Source organism: Phaethon aethereus (genome assembly GCF_964289735.1).
Source record: "Phaethon aethereus genome assembly, chromosome: 19".
Taxonomy (NCBI): Eukaryota; Metazoa; Chordata; class Aves; order Phaethontiformes; family Phaethontidae; genus Phaethon; species Phaethon aethereus.
The window spans coordinates 9,524,304-9,539,310 of record NC_138595.1 but is presented as its reverse complement, the minus strand read 5'-3'; the positions used below and the strand labels follow the sequence as shown (position 1 = coordinate 9,539,310).

At 48.5% G+C, this 15,007-nt stretch overlaps 1 protein-coding gene across 1 annotated transcript in view; it reads left to right on the top strand.

Moving 5' to 3' along the window:
• CASTOR2 (cytosolic arginine sensor for mTORC1 subunit 2) overlaps window positions 1-8,214 on the top strand; it is a gene marked incomplete at both ends in the record, with an annotated part of 123,676 nt that extends 115,462 nt beyond the window's left edge. Inside the window, 5 exons of the mRNA XM_082008651.1 lie at window positions 281-404; window positions 965-1,075; window positions 2,453-2,535; window positions 4,005-4,099; window positions 8,149-8,214. Coding sequence (XP_081864777.1) covers window positions 281-404; window positions 965-1,075; window positions 2,453-2,535; window positions 4,005-4,099; window positions 8,149-8,214 — 479 coding nt within the window. The remainder of the gene's footprint in view (window positions 1-280; window positions 405-964; window positions 1,076-2,452; window positions 2,536-4,004; window positions 4,100-8,148) is intronic.
• Between the last annotated feature and the right edge of the window lie 6,793 nt (window positions 8,215-15,007).

The following is a 15,007-nucleotide window of genomic DNA, read 5'->3' as shown; positions in this document are numbered from 1 at the left end:
CTGAAAGCCCCTACGAGCAGAGAGCTGCCCGGTGCAGGGCAGGGTACTTGGGATGATCTCACCCTGTACCCCAGGGAGGACTTTGCGAGAGCAGGTTGTCCCCAGGCTCCTCGGTCCCTGTCTGAGAACCAGCAGGGCTTCAGCAATGAGGAACGTTCGTACGAACACTGTCAGTTTTCTCTGCGGCCGCTGCTGATGTGTGGGTAACATGCCTGGTGGGACATGAACCTACTGCAGACGTGGCCTCATAGTTGTGTGTGTCTGTGTGTGTCTCTTTCAGTTCAGAGGCCTGTCATTCATCCCCTTTCCAGTCCAAGTAACATGTTCTGCGTCACCAGCCTGGATCCAGATACCCTTCCCACTGTTGCCACACTCCTAATGGATGTCATGTTTTACTCCAATGGGTAGGTCTCAGCAGGGAGACAGGCTCCCGGGGGTTGTGTGGCCAGCATCTGGAGGCGCAGGCTCACGTTGCTCCTCCAGGATGCCCAAGGATCTGCTGTGGCCTTTTGCTGCTGCAGTGCCCTGCACTTAGGGAGGGAGGTTTCACAGGCTCAAGAGGGTTGTCCCGACCGGTGGAAGCCAAATAGGAGATTGAAGGTGCCAAAAGACATCCGTTGGCTTTGGAAAGCTGAGCCTTTTCAGATTTAAGCTGAGAGTAGCAATATGATCAATGTGCTGCATATCCAAATATGACCGGAGGATGTATGGCCAGCTGTGCTGCTGCCCATTGGTGCCTGTGGCTCCTGGCCTCCTGCGAGAGGACCTTGGGGCTGGGATGGAAGAGTTTTATGGGGGCTGCCATTTTTTTCCCTTGCAAAATCAAAAAAATGAAAAGCAGGACTCAGTGTCACTTCCCTAAGTCAGTATATGAACATTTCTGGTTTCAGTGGCTACATCTGCTTTAAAAGCCTTCCTTTGCTCTTCTAGCCACAGTTAATGCTGTTCTCTTTTGTTTCTTCAGAGTAAAAGACCCCGTGGTGGGCAACGAAGACTCGGGACATATTCGCTTTTTCTCCTTTTCTCTCATTGAGGGTTACATCTCCTTGGTCATGGATGTCCAGACACAGCAGAGGTGAGCTTTGGTCTTAGGGTGTCTTGGACCCCAAAAAAGCACCTGGGATGTTCTCAAAGGAGCAAGAAGCAGCTTAAGCTCCTACATGTTAATTCTTGGGAGCCTCATTGTGTGGGTGCCATGTGCCTGTACACCCTGTCACTTCTCTGAGCCCTTCTCTGGTACGTTAATTCCAGCTCCTGAATTTTGGGCTTGTCTGTCCAAGCCCTCAGTGAAATCACAAGCCAACGTATTGCAGGGTTATCTCACTTTTGAAAGAGGGACACTGGAGCAGAGTGATTTTGACATTTTTATTCCATCGTTCCTTAGGTGTGCTTTTAAGAGCAAAACCAAAAAAATCTGGTGTACATGGTTGAAATTTTACTGCTCGGGGCCAAAAGTAGGGTGGGGACGTCAGTGATGCCATCCTCCCGCTTTGCTTTTACACATGGCTGGGCTTGGTGTGGAGTCTCGTTGTGATGATAATGTACTGAGTCATCCCTGTGCAGCAGCAGCCCGTGGCTCGTTTGTCTGGCAAGGAGAAAGTCAACTAGGGAGCAAATATCAGCCTGTTTGTGTGTGTGTACTTCTGCAGCTTCACATCCCAGAATTCTCATGAGGTCTGGAGGCTAGACGGGAGGATGCACTGAGATGCAATGCAGAGATTTGCTTTTGACACACAGGGCAGTGTTTGGTTTTGATCCTTGCCTGCCCTGGGGACTTGTTCTGCAAACTATTAATTGCCCTCTTGAAAGTTTCTTCGACCTTAGTTGGAGTAAACCCCTGTCTGCCATCAGGAGAGGCTAGAGGGTTGGAGCGGCAGCCTGGTGCTTGGGGAACCCAGACGGACAATTCCTTCTCTGTCACAGACTGCCTGCTTGACCTTGGGCATGTCTCTTGGCCACTGGTCTTTTCCCTGCTAAGAAATGGGGATCTCTGCAGGGATCCCAGAGACCTCCCAGGCATGGTATGGAAAAAAGCACTGATGAAGCTCAGACACAAAAACAGTGGTCACCGATCATATGCCTGAGAGAGTAGGTATGGAAACATCTTCTGTCCCTGGGTGTTTCTAAATGCAGCTCAAATCACACAGATTAATGATCTTGAGGTTTGTAAAGCTGAGGCATGGCCTGTTTCTTAGAAGTCTTTTTCCGTGTCTCTCTGGGTGCTTCTACACACTTCCAGCATCAGATGCTGATTTACCGTAGGACATCTGGAGGGGCAGGCAGGTGCATCTGTCCTGCTTGCCTGGAGTTTTCTCAGTTTCACCGAGCTGCTGCCGCCACTATTGTTGACTTCAAGCAGTGCAGGGATACAGAACAGCAGCATCGCTGCAGGCAGAATCTGACACACTGCTGTGTTTTAATTGCCACATTTGGTGTTCCTTTTCTTTTACAGATTTCCTAATAATTTGTTGTTTACAAGTGCATCTGGCGAACTCTGGAAGATGGTGCGGATTGGTGGGCAGCCTCTTGGCTTCGGTAGGTAGACATTTGGGGGATCAGTTGGTGCACATGTAGTCAGTTGCCTCAGGGCCTTCAAGGATGATGGAAAAATCCATCTGAAGCTGAGGCTTTCTAAGAGTCAGCAGCTTAACATGACTGTGCAAGCTGAGATTTTCCAAGAGGAGGAGTCTGACTCCTACCTAATAAGTCAGACTTCTAAATATACTTTTGAAAGTGCGACATGCCTGACAGCTCCATCTAAATGGCATTCCTCTGCTGGACTTCGGAGGTAGCTACAGCTGGGTCTCTATTTAAAAAGAAAAAGTGGGCAAAAAGATGGCATGGGAATGCGTTGTAGGTTACTGAAATCAGTGATCAGAAAGCACTGTCATACCCTGGTGCAGTCCTTGGGCAACTCTGTGGCTTTAGTAGCGTAGATTTGTAACAGTCCAAGTGGGAGTCCTATTCATAGTCCTGTTTCACATCCAGTGCTGCAAACATTTTCTCTGCTCAAAAGAATATTGGACCTAAGTAGCACAGAGCAAGTGCTTCATGTCTGCAGAACTGTTCTTGCTATTTTTATGTCCACTTTAAATTTAAGGAGTCTGATCTGAATACTGCAACAAAGGCCTGATCTTCAGAAAACACTGGGGCTCCTTCCCATGGTCTCTGAAACAGTTACAACATACAGGCTTCAAGAACATTTCTGAAAAATGTTTGGCCGGTTTTTATACCTAATTGCAACTTCTACACCAGACAACCAAAAGTAGCAAGAAGGAAATTTTCATGCACCTTCTCTTTATGCATTTTAGAGGCAAAATATGTAGAAATGTCATCGTATATGTCATTGACGGGACATCAGGACACCTACCAGTCCCCTGAATATGGGATGTTTAAATATGTTAGCTTACAATCAAGTTGAAATGTTCAATTTTGATCAGTGAAACTCAGATTTCATCTGGAAACAATGTATTATTGATCTGCAATGAGCAGGACAGATGAATCATTTAAATTGGTGGGAAATCCTGTCTGAAGGACTGTGGTGGTCTGTGGTCTAGGAACATGTGTCCAGGCTGACCAGCGGGTCAGCATCTCCTCACTCAGAGATGCAGGGATGCAAAGTGTTTAATAGCAACAACTAAAGAGAAAAATGAAGGTTAAGGATATATGAGGCTGGTTTTGGTGCTTCCTTCCGGAACGCCGTTAGTTGCCTTTCTTTGGACCTCTGAAAATCATTCCAGTTCTAATGTTTTGTGCCTCTGAGGGATTTACATTTCTCTGTAACAAAAAGAAGGCAATAAAATAAAATGTGCAATGTATCGTGGTGGCCCAAAGAGACAGATTCTGTGAGAAAGAACACGTTTTACTACAGAGATCCCTTCTAATTGTAGTTTTGGAAGACAGACTCCTCCCTGCATAGGTGCAGAGCAGGCGAGACCCAGGATTTTTGCAAGACTGCCAGGTGCCATTCAGACAATGATTGATTTTTTTATCTCCCCCCACAGATGAATGTGGAATTGTCGCTCAGATTTCTGAGCCTTTGGCCGCAGCTGACATCCCAGCCTACTACATCAGTACTTTTAAGTTTGATCACGCGTTGGTGAGTATCAAGACAGCTTCTTTGGAATAGGGGAGATCTTTTCCCTGGGAGAAAGCTCATGATGAGAACATCATTTCCCATCCGGAGAGCTTGTTGGAGTGCCTTTGCTCTGACGTAGCCCAGCAGATGCCTCTCTCCAGCCTCCTGGCTGTCACTGCCCTGGGTCAGAGGCTCCTGAACCAAGCCCAGCCCTACCCCAAGGCAAAGCCGCGTTGGGGTGTGTCATTCTTGCAAAGGGCTGGTCTCTGCCCTTAAACACCTGCAGTGATGGAGACTTCATGACCTCCCCGAGCGGTCTCTTCCACTGCGTCACAATCTTTTATTGGAAGCAGCCACAAACCCTCTGCGTTTTCCTGCAAACGTACTTGGGGGCTCCAGACTCTCAGGAGGGTGCTTTTGTGTGGGGGGAACTTTTTGGAGAGTCTCGCAATAGCAGAGCCCTGCCTTCTTCTCTTTGTACCTGCATGGCCCTTACCTTTGCGTTTTGAGACCCACTTGTGAGTCCTGATTAGCTCTGCTGTCACTACATCATCCTCCTCATGGTGTAGGCCTTTGATAAAACAGCAGTAATTGGCAGCACAGCAAGGGAAGGTGCTTCTGAAGCAGAGAAGGGTGTTGCCGTGTTTGTTCTCATAAGCAGTTGCAGCACAGTCATCAGCGTGAGGATCATGCCATTTGTGCAGGGTTCTCTTCTCTTTTATACTGGCGGATATTTTACTTTCTCAGCCTACCTCTGCTCTTCCTTTGGCTGTATAGGACACCCTCAACGATGAGGAATTTCCCTGAAAAGGGAAAATTGCTATGCCTGTAGCCACAAACAGGATGGCATTTGACTTAGAGCCCATTCCCCAAGTCCTGAGGGAGGCAGTCAGTAGCCCATGTGCTAACAAAGCCAACAAAACTCAGCTGCTTTGTGCTTTTTTTTTTATCTTTCTTGAATGTGCCCTTTATTGCTTTATACTTCTCCTTTCATCACTGTCAAGTCACTGCTCAGGCCTTACTTTTGACCTGTAAAAGCTCCAATGGGTTCAAGGCGGGATTTTTTTAGCTAATTACTTTGGTTTTTCACAGTTGATGTGAACCATTTGCAGCCTTTAGGTCATGTGTGTAAAGAGTAAAAGTAAATATTATTCCAGATAGCAAAGGTCAAAGTGTTATATATGTTTGTCTTATTTTCTTGAATAGTAACTGTGCTGATAAGATAAGCTAATAAAACACCATTTTAAAATCAATACTGTTAGCTTTGCCTCACATTCCTACCTGTTGTTGTAGCCCCAGCTGCATGCTTTCTGTGCAGAGCACAAGGTGCAGAGTGCTTCTAGTTGTAAAGCAATACCTGGAGAGCTAAGCCCCGTCAGTTAAAATAGATATTTCGCTTAAAACTTGTCCCATATAATTGTGATGACTCTGCAGGCAGCTCCGCCTTTTAAAAGTGGCTCATCCTGCTGCCTCTGAGCCCAGCAGATCCCTGCCTCTGAGCAGCTGGCAGGATGTTATTTGGGCCACGCATTAAGGTCTGCAGATCTTTCTTACTCTGATCGGTATTTTAGCATTTTCCTTGCGACATGCTGTTTTGTTTTCTTACGGTTTTAAAAGCCTTTTCTTCTGGACAGTGCTATTCTAGCTGTCATATCCTCCCACCAGAATGCGTTGAACGCTGGTGCATTTCAAGCCTTCTTTTGCTTGACTTTGCTCCGTGAGCGGTGGCTGGACTGTGTGCCTGCTGGCTCCAGGTTGGTTTTGTTGGCCAAGATCCTCACCTAGATTTTGGCATGTTTTCCTTAACTTTGCTACCCAGACACCCTGACTTTTAGTGATGCTCATCAAGATCTAAGTGAGTCTTGAACCCTTTCTCCACATTCTCCCTTTCTTTATTTACAGTTGTTCAGTACTTGTCAAAAATTTAGAGCGCTTTATAAAAGCTTGTTGTGCTTTTTCGCCTGATCTTTTTTCTCCTGTGCATCTTAAGGTGGTTTTTGTTGCTTAATTTTTTATTTGACCTCGGTGTTAATACTCAGGTCTTCCTGCAGTGCTGTAGCTGTAGAAGTTTCCCCTGGAAATCAGGATTTGTGATTGAGAAGAAATCCCTTTGGGAGACAATGCCGAGATGGGAACCTCCAGGTCTCTGGTGTGTCCCCTGGGTGCCATAAGGTCGGGCTGGAGAGAGCTGTGGTTTCCAGCTCCCTCTAGAGAGAGCAAGTGAGAAGAGTCCCTTTCCCCTTTTCCAGGTGCTCTGCTCTCGCTGTCATGTGCTCGAAGGTGTCTTCCTCATCTTCACCGGCATTTTGCATTTAATGAGGCTGAAGACTCATGTCTGGAGTTTACTTTTCCGTTCATGGTAGATGCTTTCATCCGCCATGGCTGGCAACGGAACATGTTGCACCAGCTGCGCTGGGACAGGGATCTTTTCTAAAGGGCAGAGAGGGGTAGGACTTCTCCACTGGTGGCAAGCTAGGCTCTGTCCCACAAATCAAGACTGTTTGCACATCTGTCCTGGAGAAAATCTGGCCCAGTCATCTGTGGTATGATTGAGACCATTCCCTTGATGTTAAGGGAGTCAAGCATTTTGCAGTGAATGAAGTGAACAGCAGCCCATGGTGTTTAATCAAGGAGGTGGGTCCATGCAGGTCAAAGCCAGTGGACCAGAACTGGCTGGTTCTGCTTCCTCCTTCTCCTGTACTGCACTAAATGCGCATACGGAGACACCTGCTGATCATCCACTGGGGCTGCCTAAGGAAGTGGCTTTTGCAAAATTGACCCCTATGTCTTTTCTCATTATCTCCTGGAAAAAGAGTCTCATGCAGCTTCTGCCACCGCAGTGTTCAACATACTGGGAAAAATGGTGAAGGCGAGACAGTGGAGAGTCCTGTCTCAAAGTTCTACTTCCTGCAGTGGAGGTTTGCTGGGGTTTTCTTCCTAACCCAGAAGAATTTGCTGTATGGTTGTTTTAAGATTATTTTCATCCTTTCCCAGCTGACTTTTGTTCACACATCATCAGAGGTTCCATTGGAAGATTTAACATTTTTTGTGTAGCCTTGCAGACAATCACAGTCCAGTTCTATTTACACTGTCTGAGCTCTGGAGGGTGCCCAGCAAATCCAGGTATTGTGCTCCTGGCCAAGGACTCAGACAGCTCGCAGAGGAGGCAGTCCCTCCTTCAGCTTACTTAACATGAATTATTTTGGCTTCTTGCAGCAGCTCACAGATAATTTATTTTCCCTCAGTCCCCTTTCTACTTTCCAAGAGCTGTTAGCTGCCTGTCCCCTGAGTGTCGTCTCGGAGTTTATGTAATGGTCAGGCGCCTCTTTTCTGTCTGATGTAACTTTACTTGTGATATTCTTTTCTACCGATGACAGTCGCTCTGAGATCTTTTGCATCTTCTGTTACAAGGATTTTTTTTCTTGCAGTAAGTGTGAAAAGACACCCACTAATAATTTTGTATATGGACTTCTATGGTTAAGTGTCACCACAAGACTGGATAAGAAAGCTCAGGTGTTGCACTGCACCATCTGGGACTCCTTACCATAAGCAGATCGGCAATTCTCATCTTCTTTTGATGGACGTGCCCTGCTGTCACCCGGTGTGGTCTCCCCACCCACGCTTACGGGTCCCAAACCTGTAGGATGCCGCAGAGAGCTTCATGGGGCCCTTAGGCAGACACATAAATCTATCGGCACATGCCCTTTGCATGAGCGAGCTCCTGGTATACAAATGCTTTACCAAGAAAAGGAAGAGAAAGCAGGGGAGAGGAAGAAGAGAAAGAAAGGAAAACCCCAAAACTGTTGCTTCCCCACCAGCGCCCACCATACAGGCAGCAAACCAGCCAGATCTCGCTTACAGTGTTTGCTCCCACGGGTACCGTGGCTTAACGCTTTGGAACCAGAGGGTGTCTCTGATAGATGGAGTCCTTAGTCAGCGGGGTTCAGGTGTCCAGCTACAAAGTACCCGGCTCCTTGGGACACTTCTGGCTTTGTCTCCTGCCTCTCCTTTCTTTGTCGTCCCTCCCTGGCTTTTGCTAGAGCATGACCTTTCTTTCTGTTTTCTTGCAGGTACCTGAAGAAAATATAAACGGTGTGGTCAATGCACTCCAAGTCAGTCAAGCTGAAAAGCATTAGAAATCTTCTGAGCTGGTTCCAGATGCTTTTTATTATTATAATTATTATTATTATAATTATTATTATTATTATTCTTTTTTTCTCACAGTATTTCTTGAAAAATCTGATTCCAGAGAGTGACATGAAAAGAGACTGTGGAAAGTTGAGCAGAAACAGCTCCAATAAGCCTTTGTTTTAATTATAATTATTATTATTGTTATTTTATTAAATGTATGAATGAGGGGCAGGAGGAAGGGGAGTTCAGACGATTTCCTGACGTTCAACTCCAAGGCAAAGTGTAACCTGCCCGTGTTCTTGGTGTGGAACGAGCTGCCCGGGGACACCCATCTCTCCCCAGGCGTGGCGGCACGGATGGCCACGTGCGCGGGCGCTCTGCCGAGAGCTTCACGGCACAGCCGGGACGGACGGGCTGCTTGCTCAGAGAGAGCCGTGAAAACCATAAACAAAATGAAATGTGGAATTAAACAGAAAAGACGTCGCATAGTGCTGGCTTGTCTCCTCGCATCAGACTTTCCGAGGACTGTCTGTGGTGGCGTATGTTGAGATGGGATGGGCATTGGGTTGTGTTTCCCCTGGCAAAACTGTTTGGTGTTGGAAAAGGGGAAAATATCAGTTGTTTGAATTTTCCCCTTTTTCCCTTTCTGCCTGGCTGCTCAGGTGGGCATTGCTCTGGCCCACCTCCTGGCAGGTGGTGCCACCAAGACTTCTGTCTGCATTGAAACTTGGCCGTTTTAGCTCAGTTTTCCCCAGTCACCTTCCCACCGCCCCCAGTGTCCTCCCGCCATGTCCCCTGCTCCAGTGCAGCTGCTGTCCCCTCGCCCCCACATCAGAGCCATCCCCCAGCCCTTGTCCCCCAGGGCCAGCAAGAAGAGGGAGGTGTCTCTTCTCCTGTCCCCTCGGGCTTTTTCCCATCCATTTTGTATACGTTCACAAGGACACAAGTATTGCTCCTACACATCCTGGGCCACCTTGGCCAACAGCCGCAATGAGTTGTCCCCCACCAGGGCCAGGAGGGTGCCCAAGCCCTGCTGGGACCTTCCTGCAGTTTTTCCTCAGCTCCTTCATCACCAGGGTGGAAATCGCTGCCGGCTGGGGACTTGACTCCCGGGGTTTTTCCACTGGGTTCAGTGGGCAGCCCAACTTGAAAACAGAACTGTACTGAAAATGCATAAAGCCCAAGGTGTTTCCTTCTGGTCCTGCTGTGGGAAGGTGACGTGGGCTTTTCCTGTGGGGCAGCAGGAGTGTGTTTGCTTGAGCCAAAGCTGTGGGCCAGCAGGACCCACGCGTTGAGCCCCATGGCGGCACCCACCTCCAAATCGTGCCCGCGGCCGCTCCCAGCACTGTGGAGGACAGCAGGGACCAGTGTTGGGAGAGCAAGAGTCACCCAAGATGTAGGTACCAGTGGTCTGCACCGTGCTGTGACCGTGCAGCGAGGGGTGGTGGAAAGGAGAAGCCGTCTGCAGAGGATTCTGCTTTTACGGTTAGGAGCCCAAGTATATCTTGCATTTCTAGACTTCTTCCAGTTTTATTTTTGATGTGAAGAAATTGCAGGTCTTACCATTTTAATGAGGGCTTTCCAACCTTGCTTAAGAGACAGCCTCTAGCATGATTTTCCTGAGGCTGCATCTTGCAGGTTTGAGCCAGGTTTTTGCATTAATCTGGAGGCAGTAAGCAAGCACCTGAGATCGTGCTGCGGGCATGGTTTATACTGGTGTGTAGGACATGCAAGCACACACACTGGCTTGCAGCTCGCTGTTTAGTTCTCCATTCATGGTGCTGCAGGGCAGAGCTGAACGTCTGTGGTTTCTGGTGGCGCCGGACCCAGACATTGAGTTTCAAATCTTTCTGATTTTTAATCAGCGGGATGTTGCGTGGCAGCTAGACGGGGAATCAGAGCATCCACAGGAAAAAACTTGGGTAGCTTTCCTTTAAGGCCCTAACTGAGTTAAAGCATCCCTGCTGAGAAACGCTTAGGCACATGTTTAATACTTTATCAAACTGTATGTTTAGCTGTTCCTTTACATGGGTTTTCAGAATTGCCCCATGATATGTTATATTCACTCCAGATTTCTGGAGTAAAGGTTTATTCCAGGTGTGGCACCTTGCGTCTCTGGATGTTTGCTTGGAAAGTTGCTTTGGTCTCCTGCTGTGTGGCATAAGGACGCGAGCACAGGCTCTGCGGTGCAATACTTAAAAAAGGCACTCGGATTTGTTTTATGGGAATCCGCACAGCGTCGTTGGCAGTGAGCTGAGCTGAAGGATGCGGCAGGGCGGTCGGTAGCTTTTCACCAAGTAATTTGTTGAAGGGTTTTTCCTTGGGATGGCAGATTGGGGTGTTTGTAGGACTATGCAGGATTTTTTTGGAGGCGGATACCAGCACATTAGTTGGTGTACAGCCGCTGAATTGCCAGCCAAGCTTTCTGGTCGGCCGAGTTGAGCCTAAGCTTTCCCTGTGTGCATGGACAGTGTCACCAGGACAGGGCTTTCTTTGTGCTCCTGGGTTTTGTCAACCGCTGGAAAGTGATTATTTAGCCACTCTCTGTGACAGGGAGCAATGTGTGTTGCCTTCCGCAGGTGCTAGTGCTGCTTTCTAAGGACCGTGACGTGTACAGCAAGGAATTACTTGAAAAAAGCAACAACTTTACTGAGCCTTAAGAGAAAGTGAAAAAAATAGGTTTTAATTTTTTTTTAACTTTGCACTCAGGCTGATTTTTTAACCTAAATTTTCCACTTTTTTTTCCTGAGGGAGTCGGCCTTAAATTTGTGAACTCTGTAAAAGTCTTTGGGGTATTTCAGAACTTCACAAAGCAGGTTGATGTCCCGACACGAGAAAGTTAGCCAGAAAAATTCACAAGGTGTAAAGTGCCATTGACAGACCCTCTGTCTCTGCCATCTTCCTCAGCTTCACCTTTTTTTTTTTCCTCTCTTGTCCTGAGAAGCAAGAAGATTGTTTCAGACAACTTGGGGTGATTTAATGCTTTCCCTTTAGCGTTCCCCACATTGCTTTGCTGGTGGGAGCTGAGATATTCTGAATTTAGCCAGAATTGGTTGAACCTTGAACCAGAGCCCTGAGGCAGGGCAGTGTAGCATGCGGGCAGGATCAGTGCACACTTGTGCCGTGATGGTGTTTGTGAAACCTTCACTGGATAAAGCAGGAAGGGGTCTGTAGGGGCTTTTTAAAAAAACTTAATAGCAGTAATAATAATAATATAATACCACAGCGCTTTATGAGCCCAAAGCAGTGGCTCTTAAAGTTGCTCAACAGCTCCCACTCTCCCAGCACCTGGCCTTTGGGGTGGGGAAAAATTGAAGGGTCTTTTTTTTTTTTTTTTTAAATGCCTTATGATAATAATGCCTCTCAGCATCCCTGGATTTGCTGTGTAACGGTGTGTGGATAAAAGGAGGAACATGTCTTACTGGGACGCCCTTCGGCTGGGCGTCTGCATCGCTGAAAGCCCGGGTTGCCCGTCAGCCACCCGCGCTGCCCCGAGCGTCCCTGCTCAGCTCTCGGGAGAGTTTCACCCGGCCGTGGCTGCTGCTCATCAGGGATCACCTCAGTGCTGCGGGACCCTCCCTGTGCCCTCTCGGTTCCTCTCGTTGCACAAAAATTCACCAAATGGTGAAATGCAAAAAGCATTTCCAGCCCTGCAAGGAGGGGTGGGCAGGGAAGGAGAACTTAGCCCTCCCGCACCCACCTTTTTTCTCCAAGGCCTTTGGTTTCTTAGAAATTTCAAACTTTCTTATGTTGTGTGAGTTACTGTGCAGTTTTTTTGTCTTTTTTTCCCCTGCTCCAATTAGATTTTGGCTGCAAATTCCTTTCTACTGTGCAAGTGTGTGTGTATGTTCATATAACCGTATAGTGTTTACATAGAAATAACTTAGTATGTCTCTATTGTACACATATATAAATACCTGTGTTTTATGTTCGTATGGCTGTATACTGTATATAGCATATATACTTGAGCAATAGAGGTTAATATATACTGCGTGAGTACATGTGTGTATACTCTAGGCACACGCTCTGTGTGTGTATGTATATGTGTGTAGTAAGTGCTGTATACACACATTTATTCACTATATATTTTTAATTCAAGTATATAGGCAATATGAATACTTAGTTACGCTGTCGGGATTTCTCTCCATGTTTTTAGCAAAGAGCAGCAGCGAAGCTGACCTGGAGCAAAGCTGTGGCTCCTCCGCTCGCTGTGAGTAGGCAGAGACCCCCATGACCCATTCCCGCCTGCGTTGGAAGCACCCCGTTCCTCTTCAGTTTGGTGCCTCAAGCAGAGACTGTAGGAAAATTGCTCCTTTACGTATATTTTAGTTGTTGCCCTGAGTTGCTTCAGCGCGTAAGTAGCGGCGATTCGTTTGCACAGTGCCTGCCCAGACCCCGGCTGAGGGGTCTGCAGTGGGGCTTCCAGTTCCCGCCGGCACCGAGCCGGTGCCCGCGCTGCCCGCGGCTGGGTCCAGGCGCCGGCCGCGGGGGGCACCTCCTGCACCTCCTGCCCGCCACGTCTTCGGCGTGACCTGGGCTCGTCACCGCATTTGCTGCGGGGCCGGTTCATGGCGGCCTTCCCCAGCGTCTCCGCACGAGGCTGCGCCGCCGCTCTCTGCGGGCGCGTGGTTTGCTGGTAGAGGTGGCTGCTGGTGGCTCGGTGGCCAGAAGGCAACGCATGGCTAATGCAGAGCTCTGGTATTTATTGAGAAACTCACATTTGTTGGCCTGCGCGGACCTTTAAATCTGTGGGTTATTTTTAAATAGGTGGAAATCTGGAGGAGCATCTTTTCCTGTTAAAAATAAGAGTGGCTGTTTGAACTCGCTCATTGGAAGCGTGCGGTCAGAGTTCCCGCTGACCAGGGGAGCTGTGTGGTAGGGTCCAGGTGGGAAAAGGTTTTTACCCAAAACACCCCTAGTTTGATACTTCAGTTACGCCTCACCAAGTGCACTGGGGGTGCTGCCTTGCAGCTGACCTTTCGGCTCTTTCAGGTTGCTGTTTTTCAGTTTGCCCCATAAATGCATCCTTGCATGGGTTTGTGCAGCTTTCTGTTTCTTGTCAGATGCTGAAGTCAGCTTGGTTTGCAGCTGGCCGAGTTTCTGCAGTGCCGTGCTTTAAGGGGCGTGCGATAATCTCTCTTGCATAGGGCGGCCTTGATGAAGTATTTGGGTTTGACTGGGGTGCAGAGATCATGGCACCTGCAGCGAGTAACATTAGTATTAAGACTTGCTTAATGGCAATGCCGTGTATAAAGAGCATTCATCATATAAACATCGTGTTGCTGCTTCCAAATGTATTTTTAGCTCCAGGCTCAGCGTTATCATTCCCAAGGGGTACAGGTAGAGAATGTTGTTGGTCAGAGGTGAATCAACCCTCATCTCTAACAAAAAGCTTGTTGATGTCAGACCCTGCTTGTGGGTTGCAAATGGCACTGAACGGTAATTTAGTCTTTTAAGACATTCCATGCAGAGCAGGTGTGGGGGTTTTCAGGACTGACACTTGAAGGAAAACGCTACGGGAAGGTCATGATTGCTTTATCAGGTTTAATTTTTCTGAGGCATGAAGTTTTGTTCTGCAGGTGCTGGCAGGGAAAGAAGGCAGTGCAGCACAAGGGGCACGTAGCAGAGGTCACTCAGGCTCCAGCGTAGCCCCGTGAGCACACGGTGGTCTTCCTGATGCTCTTGATGCTCTCGGCAGCGTGCGAACTGCGAGAGGCACAGCAGAAGGCAGCTCCGCACAGAGACTGCGCTGGCGTGTGCGCTGCATTTGCAGGGGCTGGATTTGCCACCCCCAGGCGTGAGCTCCTGACACGTTCCCCCACCAGCTGCTGCGTGCAGGGACCTGTTGTCTCACAGTGCGTCCCCGGGATGGGGTTTTAATAGTGTGACTCTGACATCTCGTGAAGGTAGGGAAGCTGTTGGGGACATCAGAGGCTAAATTGCAGGAGTTTGGTCAGAGTCTGGCTCTGAAGGAAGCCGTTTCCCATCTTTTCTTAGCTTTGCTGTACAATGCTTGAATTTTTTTCTGTTACAAAGGGGACAACCTCCCTGGTGTAAGCTAATGTAGGCGTTACTGCCCCCGCTGCAGAAGGGCCATGGGTTTAGTCCATGCTGACTTGTAGCAGCCGTGGCGTCGGCCCTGGCTTCTCTGTTCCTGTGGGCATCCCTGTTTCTGTCTCGGCAGTTTCCCACACGTCTCCATGGTGTGGCAGCAAGGGTCTGCGGAGGTCCCCGTTAGGGGACAGGCCTGGAAAGGCCAGTGGGGAGGCGGGGATGGCTGGGGTACCGAGTGACATGGAGGAATTCTTTTTTAGTTGTGCAAATATGAATGTACCTAGGTTTGCTTGTTACTGTGAACACAAAAGCATTTTCATTCTTCTTCCTTTTTGAATCAGAACTGCTCTCCCCGCCCAGCGTCCCCGCTCAGCCCAGTGACCTCTAGGGATGCATTTGTCCCAGCAGCACCGTCCCAGCAAGGGTGCCACGAGCCCTCCCAAATCCCCAGCATTCAGAAAATCTTCCAGTGCTCAACCTCACGTTGGGGGGAAAGCCTCCAAGTACCGCTGTGCGTTTTGAGGCAACGGTGGTGTCAGGCACTGTGGCCAGAGGGGTTAGTCGCATCCTTGTGGCTTTTCCTGTCCATTCAAACTCCCTAATTCAGAGGTCAGCGACTTGAGTAGAGGGTGCCGGGCCCCGTGTCAGCACAGTCAGTGCTCAGTGAGAGCAAATGTTCCTGTCTTGGCACCGGATAATTGGTATTTTCTGATAATGACGAGGGAGCAATTATTCACTCAACCC